A 16683-nucleotide genomic window follows, 5' to 3' on the forward strand; every position below is an offset into this window, starting at 1 on the left:
AAGGTTCCGAGTGATTCGGGTATTTTCGGAGGTACCGGAGAGTTACGGGAATACGAGGAAAAGCAATGGGCCTTAATGGGCCTTAGTGGGAAGGACCAGGAGGTGACGCGCGCCCCTCCCAAGCCCAGTCCGAATTGGACAAGGGGTTTGGGGCGCAGCCCCTCTCTCCCTTCCTTCCCCTCTTCCCCCCTTTCCCCCCTTCTCCTAGTTGGACTAGGAAAGGAGGAAACCTACTCCAACTAGGAGTAGGAATCCTACTCCCTGGCGAGCCCCTCCTAGGGCCGGCCTCCTCCCCCTTGCTCCTTTATATACGAGGGCAGGGGGGCACCTCTAGACACAACAATTGATCCTTGAGATTTCTTAGCCGTGTGCGGTGCCCCCCTCCACCATAATCCTCGATAATATTGTAGCGGTGCTTAGGCGAAGCCCTGCGACGGTAGACATCAAGATCGTCACCAAGCCGTCATGCTGACGGAACTCTTCCCCGACACTTTGCTGGATCGGAGTCCGGGGATCGTCATCGAGCTGAACGTGTGCTAGAACTCGGAGGTGTCGTAGTTTCGGTGCTTGATCGGTCGGGCCGTGAAGACGTACGACTACATCAACCGCGTTGTGCTAATGCTTCCGCTGTCGGTCTACAAGGGTACGTAGATCACACTCTCCCCTCTCGTTGCTATGCATCACCATGATCTTGCGTGTGCATAGGAATTTTTTTGAAATTACTACGTTCCCCAACACGCGGGACCACGAGGTACGAGGCCTGACGTACCGCGCGTGTGGGCGTTATCTATTTCGCCCACACGCACGCGTGTAAGAGGAACCGGGAGGGAAAAAAGAGGTGTGTGGGCGCTAATTGTTTTGCCCACACACAGACGTGTGGGCTGGTCCTCTTAGGCACCACACAGAACGTGTGGGCAGATTTTTTAACGCCCACACGTGTGGTAGTTATCAGCGTCCTTCTGTTTTCAATCCACCACAAATAATCATGCAAATGGGTAATCTAAAGTGTACCTTCACAACTAAAAAAATGTGTACCCTGTCTTTTCTTGCGGGAAAAACTTTTGATCCATTCATTAACTGTTAAGGTAGTACAAAGAATATCAAAAGTAAAAAATACATCTAGGTCTGTAGACCACCTAGCGACGACTAGAAGCATTGGGACGAGCCGAGCCGTGTCGCCGTCATCTCACTGGAGCCGGGCAAATCTTTTTATATAAACAATCGAAAAGTCATCGTGCTAAGGCCTTAGAGGACCAGCGGAGGAACCTATAGACACACGACCACTCACGAAAGAAGACCTGATCCATATGAATCCATCGAAAACAAACGCCGACCAAATTTCATGAGATCCGTCGAAGACAAACCTCTACGCACCCCGTAACTAGTCCAGTCAAATGAACTAAAAGTCCACAAGACCTTTTTCCTAGAATTGTTAGTGTATTTATGAACAAGCTAGGGTCTGAGGGCACCCTAACACCAATCAATTTGCATCCCTAAGAGCAACACTAACAGTTTTCTTAAATTTTTTACAAGAATCGTAATTTTAAAAAACGGTTGTTCAGGAGCAACTTTTGTCAGTTCCCGTAAATATCTTTCCCTAAATCTATCTGTATTTTATTTTTTATTAAACAAAACTAGCTAAATGGCTTAGGGCCCGCAAGCCAATGACAGCGTGATGGCCATGGGCGAGGGGCGCCGATGTGGGCGCGGGCGGCGGCACGGCACCGTTCTGGCAAGGTTTCTGCGAGGTGGCGACATTCCGGCGGGGCGCATGTTAAAGTTTTAAGCGGTTACTATTCCACCAAAACTATATGGAAAGGACATCTTTCCGTAAACCTGAGATGAGATTGAGACAGATTTATTATAATCCTCTAAAGTTAAGAAAGATTTACGTGATATGTTGGAGAGTTTTCGTTTTGCCTTAATTTGTAAATAGCGATTAATCTAGAGATAGGGGAACTATTGTTGGAATTGGCCACGGAAGGAAGAAGCTCGACAAGAGGACTCGGGGTGCCGGGTTCCCTTCGCATTTTTTCTTTGCACAAAAAGAAAGCGGTACCGGGCTCCGGAGTGCCAGCCCGCCTATGTCTATCTATTTAGGACAAGTAAGGCCCTGTTCAGTAGTTGCCCGCTTCTGGAATCTGCGGAGCGGGGGAAATGCAACTCCACCGTTTTGTATCGTAGCTCCGCCAATTTCGTTTCTAGAGTTGTGGAGCAGAGTGATACCGAACATAGCCTAAATTGCATCCTGCCGGAGTGCCAGCCCGTCTATATCTACCTATTTAGGACAAGTAAATTATAGGAAACCATCACTTTGAATGCTAGAGTAACAGAAAATACTTCATTACTTTTTTTGGTAGAAAACACCATATCTTATGTAGTCTTTTTGTAAAAATTATTGATCGGCGGATTTGGCTCGATTAAGCACACTTATGACAGTTGGGGCCTTTTTTGCCTCCGTGGTGTAACATTTCCTGCCAAAACAATTTTAATCTAAATTTACAAACTAGTTCATAGATTTTACACAGACACCCTTGAATCAAAAAGAAAAAAAATGCAAATAGCCGACCTGCATCCTCGCCGCCGGTTGGGGCGGTCAACACTCGTGGAGCTGCATGTCTCCTTCGCGCAAGAGGCCAAACCGGGGCGGTAGCGCGGCATCCCTCGTCAGATCCGGATGAGGTGACGGCGCTGGGCGTTTCCCTCGCGCAAGAGGCCAACCGGGGCGACGGCGCGGCATCCCTCGTTGGATCCGGACAAAGTGGCGGCGTTGGACGTCTCCTTGGAGCAAGAGGCCAAACCGGGGCACCGACGCGACATCTCTTGCAGGATCCGAACAAGGTGGCGTCGCCTGGAGCGCCTGCGCACACCGTCGTCGGTGGCTCGCATGGTGGTACGCGGCCGCGTGTGGTTCATCGAAGGCACCATCGTGATGGAGTCACACAAGGAGCACCGGAGCTAGCTCGAGGTGGGCCCTTACCCGCCTGGTCTCAAGGCCGTCACGATGCGCGCAGTCGAGTGGCGGCGTCGGCTGGCATGTGGTGGTGATCAACCCATCTAGTCCAAGGAAGGTGGCGTCAGGCACACGCGGGATGAGGAGCTCCTCTTCTCGGGCGGTTGTGGGAACGAGGCTGACTGTGGTGGCTGGACAAAGTCCAGGAAGACGGGGAAAGGGCCTAGGCGGCACGAGGGGAGAATGTTAGGGGGGGGGGTTGTTTTTTGCTTTTTGATCCATCTAGTGTTGTCTTTCGCAAAACGTTACGCCACATCAACGAAAAGGGCCCCATCTGCCGTATAAATGCACTTAAATGAACCAAATCCGTCGATGGTTTTTGTAAAATGATTATACAACATTTATGTTTACTGCCAAAAGAGTGTAACATAATATTTTCTGTTAATCTAACCTTTAAAGTGGTAGTTTCCTATAATTTACTCATTTAGAACAGGTACCCACTTGTGTGTACTACTACGACTCCACGTGCTGCGTTGGAGGATCATCAGATGAACTATGATCTTCAACCATGGTTCATGGTCATCTTGCCCACCATGGGCACCAAGTCCACCACACGTGCCTTTAGGGTTTGCAACTACTCCGCCTCACAGCTCCTCGACGAGCAGCAGACTTCCGACCACTTCTACTTTCGCGGCCACGAGTGGCGAGTCGAGATGCAGCTGGCGGCTTTGTTTCGTGACGCCTCCGGGGTGCACCACCACGTCGTCACCTTCAGAGTCAGCACCGCCCCATACTCCCCAAGGGATACGCCCAGACCACCACCAAGGCCAGGATCTCCATACAGATCCTGGACATGAGCGGAAGGCCTATCGTCTTCCATAACACCATGGTCGACAAGCGCAAGCTCCTGGCTGGTGTCGCGCGCTCGTGGAACGGATCCGCTTCCAGAGGGTTGAGGTGGAGGCGACGGCGTTCGTCCGCACCGATGACAGCTTCACGACCAGGTCATGACGGCTCCATTATGGGAGCGGCGATAGCAACGTGTCGACGGCTTTCTTGCGATGGCAGTGGTAGTTAGATGGTCCATAAACCTTGATGTTTTTTTAATTATGTTTGAGATGCTTTTCTATTTTAGTGAATCTTTTATAATAGATGTGTGGTTCTAGAAAGAAAAACTATTCTTTTAACACAACACAGATGTAGATGCTTATACATACGCACATACACTCATCTCTATAAACACATATACACACATTTTATCCTACGAGCATTTCAGAGAGATCGAGTCGGCACATCATCTTGAGATTGACAGACGCCTTTGTAGCACATTTGGTGGGTTGGTCGTCACACTCACACCTATGACGCACATCGCCGGAAGGCTGCAATAAATCCAGAAAAATAGAACAATGCAAGTACGTACAGGACTTGAAATCTGGTGACCGTTCGAACTAGGATCAGTTCGTGAAAGAAAAACTTTTTTTTTTGCGAGACGTGAAAGAAAAACTGATACACCCTCGGTACTAGGCTCTGCCCTAGGTCGTCTTTGCTCGCGATTCAAACGGTCCGAAACAACACCAACGGAACCCTCATCAGCGAGCTGGCCCAACTCAATCCGACTTCCGATCCACAAACGGGCGTGGAGGAGCGGTCCAACGACCAAGAAAGAAAAGGCAAACCCATTTACAAACACCTAGGCCGAAATAAAGTGCGAAAACACGGAATTTTCCTTTTCCTCCTTCCTCTTCCCCCCGGCGCTGAACGGCAGGGCCGCACCTCGCCGCTCCCCCACCCGCCGCCCCCTCGCCCCCCGTCGGCCCCTCCCGCAGCGCCCCCTCCCGCGCGCTCTCCGGGATCCCCCTCGCCTGCGCCGCCCCCTCCGGAGGGGAGGCTGGCGGCGGGCCCCGCCCCACATGGCGAGCGGCGGCGGCGACGACGCGGGCGAGAAGCGCGTCACGGACCGCTACCTCAAGCGCGAGGTCCTCGGAGAGGGCACGTACGGGGTCGTCTTCAAGGCCATCGACACCAAGGTCGGACCTTCCCTCCCCCCCGCCCCCGCCCCCGCCCCTAAACCCTCGCGGCGCGCTGATCTGCGCCCGCCCCTCGAGAATTAGGCCACAGGCGGCTCCGCCCCCCCTTGGTCCGTCCGTCTGCTTTGTGGTGGATATTGGTTGTGGGAGCGATTCAGCTTAGGGTTTAGGGCTTTTGGTAGCGGCAGCTCTGTTAATTGGCCTCGCTGGTTGTTCTGGGCTCGGCGTGAATTGGCTAGGGTTGTTTCTCAGCCGAAGCCGAGCAGGCTAGCCTCCCGCCATGCGTATTAGCTCCCAGGAGAATGTAATTCACCTTGTTTCGTTCGATCACTGGCATCGCTGATTGAGCTGGTCCTGTTGACACTCACACTATGGTGGGTTTTAGCTGCAGTGCAGGTTTTGGCAAATCTGTTGTAGTGGAATAACAGGTCATGCCATTTGGTCCTTAATAGTCTTTCGTCTCTGGATAGTAGGGCTAGGGGTCCAAGGTGTTAAAATTTCATTCAAGAGGTGTTCAGTATTCCCAAGTTAACTCTTTCAGTTCTCTAGGATTTAATCTTGACAGGTTTCATTCTGCTCTTGACGATGCTTGCTCAGGTTTCATTGTGATACTTCAGTCCGTTTGAGCTAATGATCATAAATGGCATGCCTTTTGTTTTCAGACCGGGGAGACAGTTGCAATCAAGCGAATCCGCCTAGGGAAGTACAAGGAAGGCGTCAACTTCACTGCATTGAGGGAAATCAAGCTGCTTAAGGAGCTCAAAGATCCTAATATTATAGAGTTGATTGATGCTTTCCCTTACAAGGGAAACTTGCACCTTGTATTTGAGTTTATGGAAACAGACCTGGAAGCAGTCATTCGTGATAGAAACATTGTATTATCTCCAGCGGACATAAAATCTTATATTCAGATGATGTTGAAAGGTCTAGCCTTTTGCCATAAGAAATGGGTGCTGCACAGGTACCTACTATCTGGCTAATTTTCTTTTTGAGAAAACAACATTCGAGTCTTTAACAGAAGCTGTACTGCAGGGATATGAAACCAAATAATCTACTTATTGGTGCTGAAGGACAGCTCAAGCTTGGTGATTTTGGTCTAGCACGCATATTCGGGAGCCCAGAACGGAACTTCACTCACCAGGTTCTTGTTAATAGATCTATGTAAATATGCATTCTGTTTAACTGTGTCCCGGATTCTTAGAAATCCCAGAAACTGGTCATAAGATAAAAATGTACGGTGACAACTTTCTTGAAGTAGTATTATTACTTCTTATGCTTTATATGCCTCTAGGCCATCTGTATAGTGCTGCTTGATGCTTCTAATTTTCTGCTTATCCATTAAGAGCATGATACATGCTTGCCAGTATTTGTCGATCATACAATTATTAACAATAACAATATTAATTTGGAGTACCGTGGCACTTTGGGAGGTAGATAAATTTGTCTGTCGATTAATTGCTCTTTGTTGATTCATTGATGATGTGATAATGAAAAATGCTAAAAATTATTGACTTAACAAGGATACTTCTTTCAAACACACTGATGCTGATTAGAAAAGGATGCTAACTATTGTAAATGATTTATACTCGCTGTGGATTTTCATTCTTGCAAGTTACATTAGATCCTCCCAGTAAAAAGTTACATCATATCTGGAAGATATCTTAGACTCTTAGTCCATCACTTTTATTAGTACAACATTAAACATCTCCTAGGCAAGTACCATCTCTAAGCTTATTTCATAGTGTGGTTTACTGCAATGTGATTAATTTGCACTTCATCTTTGGATTGAGTTACATTGTCCTGATGGACACTTGGAATTTGACTATTTTTTCACCACATTTAGGTGTTTGCACGATGGTACCGAGCGCCAGAGTTACTGTTTGGCACTAAGCAGTATGGATCTGCCGTTGATGTTTGGGCTGCTGGTTGTATTTTTGCCGAGTTGCTGCTTAGACGACCATTTCTCCAGGTTTAACAGCCTCTTAGTTTTCTCAATATGGTCAATATATTTATTCATTTCAATCTATCTCTGATTAAGATATATTATCTGTGACTCTGAATGTAACATGTGTATGGCTAAGTACACTGTTCATTGATGATGTGATAACTGCATGGGTGAAACAGTTTTTATGTCACAACTCAGAACATCGTTTTGAAAGCTCGAACAGACTGTAAGTACAACTGGGAAAATCTGGTAATTGGTCTGCTCCAGTGGGGTTCTTTTGTTGTCCAAGAAAATAGATTGCTTTGAACCCGCTAATGGATTAACTAGACAAACTGCTTTCATGTGTGACTTAATTTAATGTCAAAAAAATGTATGACTTAATTTAATGTAAAAAAAGTATGACTTAATTTCTTTTGGAGGATTCAAACATTTGACAGTAGATTGTGTGAACCGGGAGCTAATTGCTCCTAGCCACACAGCATGCAAGCATTTATGCCAGACGTGTTAAAACTGAAAAGAAAAGAAATATAGCAGTGATAATAAAGAATTCAAATGAAGTAAGCTCGGTTCATATTTTGATATACCTGTTTTTTTGTTCACAGAAATATGTAGTTCAACTTCACAATATTGTTATTTTGGTAATCAGTGGGGCTGGTTTACATATAAATCATTCTCTTGTCTAGGTCAATGACTAGGTTCCAGAGATATGGTTGTGGTTGGTACTAGGCTGCTTTACCAGATTTAGTTTTTCCCTTGAACTGTGCTTTCTTTTTTAACCAGAACTGACGAAAGCTAGGGTGTGGTTTGTGCCCAAGGTTGCCCCACCAAAGCATTGGCTAGCCAAATTTTTTGTTGAGGTTTTGGTTGCCCATGATTTGGCCAATATTGGCAAGAAAAATGAACTACTGTTGGCTAGAGTTCATTGGCATGCCAAAAAATTGGCAACAATCCAAACCTCTGTTTTTAAGGCGTCGCCTAAGCGTTGAGGCGCCCCAGGATGGCAAGGCGCCTACCCCGCCTTAGACAGACATGGAGTGTACGGCTGTGCCTGCTCTAGTTGTGGCTGCTCCTGGGGCTTGGAGATGATGGCCTGGCTGTCTCCCGGCACCATGAAGAGGAGGGAGGACTGGAGGCTCCTGGCTGCCCTAGTTGTGGCTGCTCCTGGGGCTTGCTGCTGTGAGGGAGAAGGGTGGGGCCATGAAGAGGAGGGGGGACTGCGAAGAGGAGGGAGGACCAGAAGGGTGTGGCGCCGTGGCGGCTGTGGTGGGAAAGAAGGGAAGGAGATAGTGGAATTAGTTCACGGGGGTGTATATGGCCACCAGATGGGCTTTTGGGCCACTGGGAGGTGCATAAGTAGTGGCCCATCTTTCAGCCATTGCTCTTTTTCTAGTATTACTATGTGCAGACCTATTGATAACTCTTTTCCTGCAATGTTTAAGGCGTCGCTTTGCCTCGCCTTGGTGCTTAGGCGTCAGAGCGGCCCTCCTCCGCCTTATGATGCTTTACCGCCTTAAAAACATAGATCCAAACAAAGACCAATCTTTGGGTCATGACCAAAGTTTTGGTAGGGTGCACTTTGACCACAACTCAAACACACCCCTAGACCTAAAAGGAAATACCATGTTGATTTTGGTTTCTCAAGCTTGGCAGGAAAAATGCATCACTTCTCTTCTTCTTTCCAGTCTCTTGTGTATAAATGATGCCTTGTGTTTTTCCTCTTCCCATGTGATATAATAGGATATAATAGTCTTTTGTTTATTTGGTTATGTGCACTCTGCATATGCATAATATGTTTTGGGTGAACGTAATAGCTTAGAGCAGGGTGCCTACTTGTTTTAACTGCAGAAAGGTTTTCAGTGTACACTGTTCTGGGCACTTCTGGATTCTGGTTGCCCAGTAGGGTGCTTTTACCACTGAAAATTGGACTTTTACTTACTGGTTATCATTCTGCTTGTATTATAGAACTCTGGCTTGATCTGAGGTAGAAATATACCAAAGAATCTGTGTGGCTAGATAACATGAACGATCAAGGCTTTTTTATTAATAAGGCCAGCCCCCCCCCCTCCAGTCATTAATATGACCCAGTCTATGTTGTGTATTGGAAATGTAAGCATGGAAAAATATCAAAAGTTCATGGGTGCGGTTCATTATGGTAGAGTGGTACACAAATTGGTAGTGTGTGGAAGGTGACAAATATAAGAACCGGTGCCAGTTATAAGTGAACTAGAAGTATGTATTTGCTGATATTTTCTCAAAAAATTTGTCTAACAAATGGTACCACATATGATGATTACTCATGCTTGGAGAAACAATGCTCTATAGTTTATACTCATCATTGTGGGCTTCACTTTTGTTTAAAGTTATACATCAAGTTCTTACTAGCTGTAGTGGTGTCAATGGTAGTTCATTTTAAATCTTAGATTCTCATCAAATGCTTTATGGTATATGTCCTGGTTTGGAGATTTCCATATGAGGAAAGCAGTCTTGCTGAGCCTTTGTATGCCACTTTCCACCCTTTTCTGATTCTGAAGCTGCAGTTGATCTAGAATGTTTGTTAGATTTTTCTAGAGAGAAAATAGTGTCCCACTTTCAGTGGAAACATTTTTTAGTACTATATAAGATTTCTCTCTGTAGGTTTATTTGGTCCTGTAAATATGGTAGTTCCGTAAATATTATAGTCCTGTAAATATTGTAGTCCTATCAACTGTCAAGTTTATTGAGTACAATAGACCATTTAGGACAGCACTCACATGTGGCATTTCTAAGCATCTGTTTCTTAAATCCTTTAGGATGCTACTTCTAGCGAATGACCTGCTTTCCTGGATTGATCCTTAGGGAGGGTAACAAAAATTCGTTTGGGGTGACATGTTTAAGGGCGTGCCTGAGTTTGAAACTGCGAAGCTCTAGTTTAAGTCAATGATTAGCAACTTCCATTTTGGCATTCGATGAGTTTTCAGGGACACTCCCAAGTTACTAAAATTAAATGATGCAGGGTTCTAGTGACATTGATCAACTTGGGAAGATCTTTGCAGCGTTTGGAACTCCAAAGTCTTCTCAGTGGCCAGACATGGTTTGCCTTCCAGATTACGTTGAATACCAGTTTGTCTCTGCTCCTCCTCTTCGTTCGTTGTTTCCAATGGCCAGTGATGATGCTTTGGATCTTCTGTCAAGAATGTTCACATATGACCCAAAAGCAAGAATCACTGCTCAGCAGGCTTTAGAACACAGGTATGCCGATGTGGCCGATCAGAAACACAAACCTTTATCTGTTACCAGCATTTCTAACAAAACTGTGCTTATGTTTCATGTGAAGGTACTTCTCGTCAGTACCAGCGCCAACAAAACCAAATTTGCTGCCAAGGCCAAAGCTGAAAGGGGACCCAGGGAATGACAAGATACCGGATCTGAATCTGCAGGGCGGCCCTGTCGTTGTGTCCCCGCCGAGGAAGTTGCGCAGAGTGTCTGCCCCTGATGGGATGGAAATCAATGCTCATCGAGCAGAGAAAGCAGAAGAGCATCCTACTACAGGCATGAGGCGCAGCGAGGGCATGTCCAGTCAGAGTTCTAGAATACCAATGTCAGTTGATGTTGGAGTTGTGTTTGGCACACGACCAGCTCCTCGACCAACATTGAATAGGTAAACAGCACTAGTCTGACCACTGGAACTTATTCCAGTTTCTAAAATGTGACCAGTGAGCTTATTGAATCTAGGATTATATTTATTCAGCTCTCTTCATGTGAAATATTGACCATTTAAACCTCTTTTGCAGTGCCGACAAGTCGCGTCTAAAAAGGAAATTAGATATGGATCCTGAATTCGAGTATGCAGAGTAAAAGAAGTTTGCGTGCATCATTTTTCCCCTCACCGGTGTGTTGATTTTTTCTACATATTCTTTGAAGAGGCAATTTCAACAAAAGAATGTGTCCAAAGCCATAAAAGCTTCACTGAAGGTCGCTGACACAATCAACTGTGCTGCCCAGCCAAGCTCATTCCTGTAATGAAACTGAAGAGATGTGTTGCTGATTTACGCCAAGAGACGTGCACAGGTGATTCCTATAATTAGCCGATTTCCATAAGGCCCCTCAATCTGTAACCTTCATTGGGTATGAGAACCTCAGTCTGTAATCTTTATCGGATATATAAATGAGTTTGCCCTGGCGAGAAATGTATTTCCATTTTGTTCTTGTGTGGACATTGAGCTTTTGAGTGTTGTTTAGTCGGACATGTTAGGTGCAGTAATTCCTGTAACCAAGAGCAGGTTATAATATTATATGTTGATTCTTGTAAGACGATGTAACAGTGAGTGCATTGGTGGACACAAAGGAAAATGAAAGAAACTCAAAGTGTTGATTCCAGATGAGTTGTTGCAGTATTATAATTGCAGTGTTAGCAACATTTTTAATGCATTCAATACTTAATAAATATTTAGGCATCAACACGCAATTGCTCATTTTGAGCTGATCAACTTAAACATGTTTCTAACTTTCTACTGTATGGCAAGTAAAGTTAAGGATTTTTTTCCATTTGGAAAGAGAAAAGTCTATTTTCAACCTTCAAGTTACCGTTTAAAACATATTACTGCACACCCTAAACACCTCTTAGGGCATGTACAATGGTGGCATATGGATATAAATGCTCCATGATAAAAAGTAGTTTGAGACATCTATATTGATTTTTTCTTTTCAATGTAAGCTACTACTAGTGGGTCTTATCAAATAATAGAAAATAGACTCACACTACACATGCACCCCTACTCTTCACATTAACTTTGTTAGCTTTATGCGCTGGACTCCACTTTTTCACACCAGGCACCCCCTCCTGCAGAGGATCCCGCTGCTTTATCCGAACCTACTTTTCCTGACATCCGATCCTACATGATGTATGAGGCATCACTCTAGGGCTATGCATTGTACATGCCCTTATATTTCTTTACCGAGGGAATAGTATTAAAGTCTAGGGGGTGCAGTAATCGGTTTTGAAACTGAGAATTGTTCTTAAACCAAGTGGTAACTTGAGGGTTAAACCAAGTGGTAACATGAGGGTTGAAAAATGGACTTTTCTGACGATAGATCGATTCGCTTTTCTTTCTTCGGCTTGAAGAAAGAAAAGGCGACCTTGCCACCAGGAGTCTCCCACGCCGCCGCCTTCCGGCGGCTCCCCTCCTCCGCCGGCCTCGGTCGTAGGTGGTGAGGGGAGTCGTCGGGTCCACGCGTGTGGATTGTTTTTTACTCTTGCAGTTTAGGTTTTTAGGTTGTCCATCGTCTTGGCTTCGGCGGCGGTGATGGCAGTGCTCAATAAAGTTTCTTCAGATCCTATTTCGACAAGGTGATCAGTCCTATGGTTGGAGATGGATTTGGAAATCAGTCTGTTCAAGTAAGGATGGCGTGGCGGCAGCGACATCCTCGTGGTGGACTTGTGTCCTCAGGCTCCGTCGTTGCGACGACGTTTGCTCCAGTGCCTGCGCGGAGCTCGGGAGGTAATCCAGGAGCGGATGCAGATTGTGGTCTGCATCGGCGGCATCTGGAAGATGGTGGAACGTGTGCTGGGTTTGTGGTTCACGGATGGCAGGTGCCGTTTTCTCCTCCGACATCTTAGTCGTGTGGGGATGCCAGATCTGGAGTTCGATGGCGTGTCCGGGGTGTTGTCCCGGTCTGATTCTTTCAACGGTAATGGTTTTGCTTCTCGTGAGCCACCTTGAAGGTCCGCAAAGCTACATATCAGCGATGGAGGCGCTTCAAGTTCGGGTGTGAAGGTGATTTATCATTTTTTTTCTTTGGTGGCTGCTATAGTGGTTTCAGAGGCCTGTGACGGGCGTTGGTGTCAAGTTCAGAGGTTTCTTCGGTCTTATTTGTAATTTTACTTCTTGTCTGTTATTTATTTATGCAAAGGCAACCGTTTTACGGTCTTTTCAGTTTTGCTATGTCGGTCTGTACGTGGTTTGTACTATAATCCTTATGATATAAATGAGATGCGTATTATCATGAAAAAAAAGTAAACTTTTCTTCATCAGAAACAAAAACAGATTTTGCTTTGTATAAGTTCTCACAACTGTGTTGTTACTTGAGCTGTAAGCGCACAAAAGTGGTACATTGCTCTGCATTTATGCTGACTAAAACGCACGTTTATGAACGAAATAAACGCTTCACTGACGAGGCACTCAGTTAATCATTCGTCTAATGGTTGATGGGCAATGTTTAGCTCGGGTGTTGCAAGCGAGGACGCAAACAAATGCAATGCCTAGAAGATCTAGTGGTTCGTAGGAGAGAGGTGGGCTGATATCGATGCATGCCATAGAAAATCCACCTGCTAGAGGTCAAATTTCATGTGGGAAAAGACACCTTTGCTAACTTTAAGATGATGTCTACAGTAGATGCACGTGAACTTTTGATGGACTGACTGAGGGCATCTTCAATAGTTATGATGTTGTCGTTGATAAAGTATATATCCTATAAAATAATGTCTATGGGATGATGTAGCGGAGAATAAAATAGAATAATATGGTACAGACGTACGCGCTCACAATATTTGAATAGAGAATGATGTGAACTTGTGACGGACCGACTAAGAATATCTTCAATAGTTGTGCAATATTTCCTATATATACATACATATGTGCATTACATGTTAATATACTTTTATTAAAAAAAGTGTAATCTAAAAAAATACAATTTGGTAGCCACATAATTTCTTCAGATTTCAAAATGTATTTTATCTTTCAAAAAGAAAAAGGGCTCCATGCAACTTGTGATCTATTCCTTTTCTTTTTTGCGTGCAAACCATGCTTTTCGGTTAATGTCTAAGGATATCTTGTGTGTAAAATATTCCTATCTAGTTTTTGTCAGAATCAATGGAGACACAACTTAACCAGCCTCCACACAAATATATATGGCTATTAATAAGAGTTCTAGCTTTGTCCGCTCTATAGAAATATATACTAATATATATTTACCACATCAAATGTATATGCTATGAAAGTATATTTCATGCTGAATCAATGAAACCATCTTGATGTTATAAATGTTGATACATCTTTCTATATACTTGGTCAAAGTAAAAGAAGTTTGAGTTTTGACAAAACTAAAACTTAATTAATTTAGAACAGATGGAGTATGACCTGCGGGGCTTAGGAGGAAAAATTGCATCACCGTGGCTATGACCCAAACACCTTTGCTAACACCAAGTGAGTGACAATACCGAGTTGTCTTTTAACCAAGCAGGCCCACAATGTTTGAATGCCTTTGAAGTTAGAATTGTGTTTTGTATTCCTTAGATTATATTTTGTATTCCGATTGCTCCATGATGCACAGGTGATAAGCATGCCATATAAGTGAAAAAATGACATGGCAAAACAGTTAAGGAGGAGAGAGAACACTTTGATGATCCTAGAAAGAAACAATGCCAAGTGCATAAACCTATGCAAAACAGTTACACGAAGGAAGTAGTAATGTATGGAAGAGTTTAGTTGCTAAGTAATTAAATGAAGATAACTTATTGATACGTATCCAATGTATCTATAATTTTTTATTGTTTCATGCCACTATATTATTAATCTTTTATGCTTTATATGTTATTTTATATCATTTTTGGGAGGTAACCTATTAACTCAGTGTCTAGTGCCGGTTCCTGTTTTTTTGTCTATTTCTTTATTTCGTAGAAAAACCATACCAAACGAAGTCCAAACACGATGAAACTTTACAGTGATTTTTTATGGACCATAAGAGACCCTAGAAGCTTCAGGGGAGGGCTAAAAGACCTACCAGAGGCCCACAAGCTCAGGTGGCGTGCCCCCTGTTGGGGAATGCAACATGTAATTTCAAAAAAATTCCTACGATCACGCAAGATCTATCTAGGAGATGCATAGCAACGAGAGGGGGAGAGTGTGTCCACGTACCCTCGTAGACCAAAAGCGGAAGCGTTAGGTTAACGCGGTTGATGTAGTCGAACGTCTTCGCGATCCAACCGATCAAGTACCAAACGTACGACACCTCCGAGTTCAGCACACGTTTAGCTCGATGACGTCCCTCGAACTCTTGATCCAGCAAAGTGTCGAGGGAGAGTTTCGTCAGCATGACCGCGTGGTGACAGTGATGGTGACGTGATACTCGCAAGGCTTCGCCTAAGCACTACGACGATATGACCGGAGGAGTAAACTATGGAGGGGGGCACCGCACACGGCTAAGAAACAAATGTTGTGCTTTGGGGTGCCCCCTGCCCCCGTATATAAAGAAGGAGAGGGAGGAGGCCGGCCAAGGAGCGCACCATAGGGGGGAACCGACTAGGACTCCCAATCCTAGTCGGGCCCCTTTTCCTTTCTTCCGGAGGGGAAAAAGGGAAGGAGAGTGAGCGGGAGAAGGAAAGGGGGCCGCGCCCCCTCCCCCTTGTCCAATTTGGATTCCCTTGGGGGGGGGGCACCCCTTGCGGTCTCCCCTCTCTCTCTCCCGGTACTCCAAAAAATATCCGAACCACTCCGAAACCATTTCGACGTCCGAATACGATCGTCCAATATATCAATCTTTACCTCTCGACCATTTAGAGACTCCTCGTTATGTCCGTGATCTCATCCGGGAGTCCGAACAATCCTCGGTCACCAAAACACATAACTCATAATACAAAACATAATCGAACGTTAAGCGTGCGGACCCTACGGGTTCGAGAACTATGTAGACATGACTGAGACACATCTCCGGTCAATAACCAACAACGAAACCTGGATGCTCATATTGGTTCCTACATATTCTACGAAGATCTTTATCGGTCAAACCGCAATGACAACATACATCATTCCCTTTGTCATCGGTATGTTACTTGCCCGAGATTCGATCGTTGGTATATTCATACCTAGTTCAATCTCGTTACCGGCAAGTCTCTTTACTCGTTCCGTAATGCATCACCCCGCAACTAACTCATTAGTCACATTGCTTGCAAGGCTTATTATGATGTGCATTACCGAGAGGGCCGAGAGATACCTCTCCGATACTCGGAGTGACAAATCCTAATCTTGATCTATGCCAACCCAACAAACACCTTCTGTGACGCCCCTGATTTGTCCGTACACTAATCATGCACGTAAATGTGTGCGACTAAGATCAGGGACTCACGGGAAGATATCACAACACAATTCTAGACACAAATTAAAATAATACAAGCTTTATATTACAAGCCAGGGGCCTCGAGGGCTCGAATACATAGCTCGATACACAAGCGTCAGCGGAAGCAACAACATTTGAGAACAGATATAACTTAAACAAGACTGCCTTAAGAAGGCAAGCACAAAAACAACAACGATCGAAGAGGCAAGGCCTCCTGCCTGGGACCTCCTAACTACTCCTGGTTGCCGGCAGTCTCCACGTAGTAGCATCCGTCGGCGGTGGCTTCTGGCTTCTGGCTCCAGGGGTCCACCATCTGGTTGCAACCAACAAAAAGAAGAAAGAAAGGGGAAAAGGGGGAGCAGAGCAACCATGAGTACTCATCCAAAGTACTCACAAGCATCAGATCTAAACTAAGTATGCATTGGTATCAAAAGGAAGGGTTGTATATGTGGACTGAATCGCAGAATGCCATAATAGAGGGGAAAAGCCTAGCCTATCGAAGACTAGCATCTTCAAGCATCTTGCAGCATGTAGAAGAGTAAAGAATAACAATTTATAACTAACAAACATGTTGTAGCATTAATGCCCAGAGATCCTTCCTCGACTCCCTGCGAGAAAGCAATCCCGGAGCCACATATCTCAAGTATCCATTTCTACTTGTAAAAGAT

At 45.0% G+C, this 16683-nt stretch overlaps 1 protein-coding gene across 1 annotated transcript; it reads left to right on the plus strand.

The window, feature by feature from the left end:
- Nucleotides 1–4645: 4645 nt before the first annotated feature.
- On the plus strand, nucleotides 4646–11281 carry LOC125516626 (cyclin-dependent kinase D-1). Its single transcript, XM_048682000.1, has 7 exons — nucleotides 4646–4980; nucleotides 5643–5941; nucleotides 6013–6121; nucleotides 6824–6949; nucleotides 9918–10153; nucleotides 10239–10562; nucleotides 10696–11281. Exons 1-7 carry the CDS (start codon nucleotides 4864–4866, stop codon nucleotides 10757–10759), a joined length of 1275 nt encoding a protein of 424 aa, XP_048537957.1. The 5' UTR covers nucleotides 4646–4863; the 3' UTR covers nucleotides 10760–11281.
- The last annotated feature ends 5402 nt before the right edge of the window (nucleotides 11282–16683 follow it).

Source organism: Triticum urartu, chromosome 1 (assembly GCF_003073215.2).
Source record: "Triticum urartu cultivar G1812 chromosome 1, Tu2.1, whole genome shotgun sequence".
Classification (NCBI taxonomy): Eukaryota; Viridiplantae; Streptophyta; class Magnoliopsida; order Poales; family Poaceae; genus Triticum; species Triticum urartu.

Coding starts and splice junctions, on each gene's coding strand:
- LOC125516626 (XM_048682000.1), top strand. CDS start 4,864: ATGGCGAGCGGCGGCGGCGACGACGCGGGCGAGAAGCGCGTCACGGAC. Junction 6,950..9,917: donor TTAGACGACCATTTCTCCAG/GTTTAACAGCCT, acceptor TAAATGATGCAG/GGTTCTAGTGACATTGATCA. Junction 10,563..10,695: donor CCTCGACCAACATTGAATAG/GTAAACAGCACT, acceptor CCTCTTTTGCAG/TGCCGACAAGTCGCGTCTAA.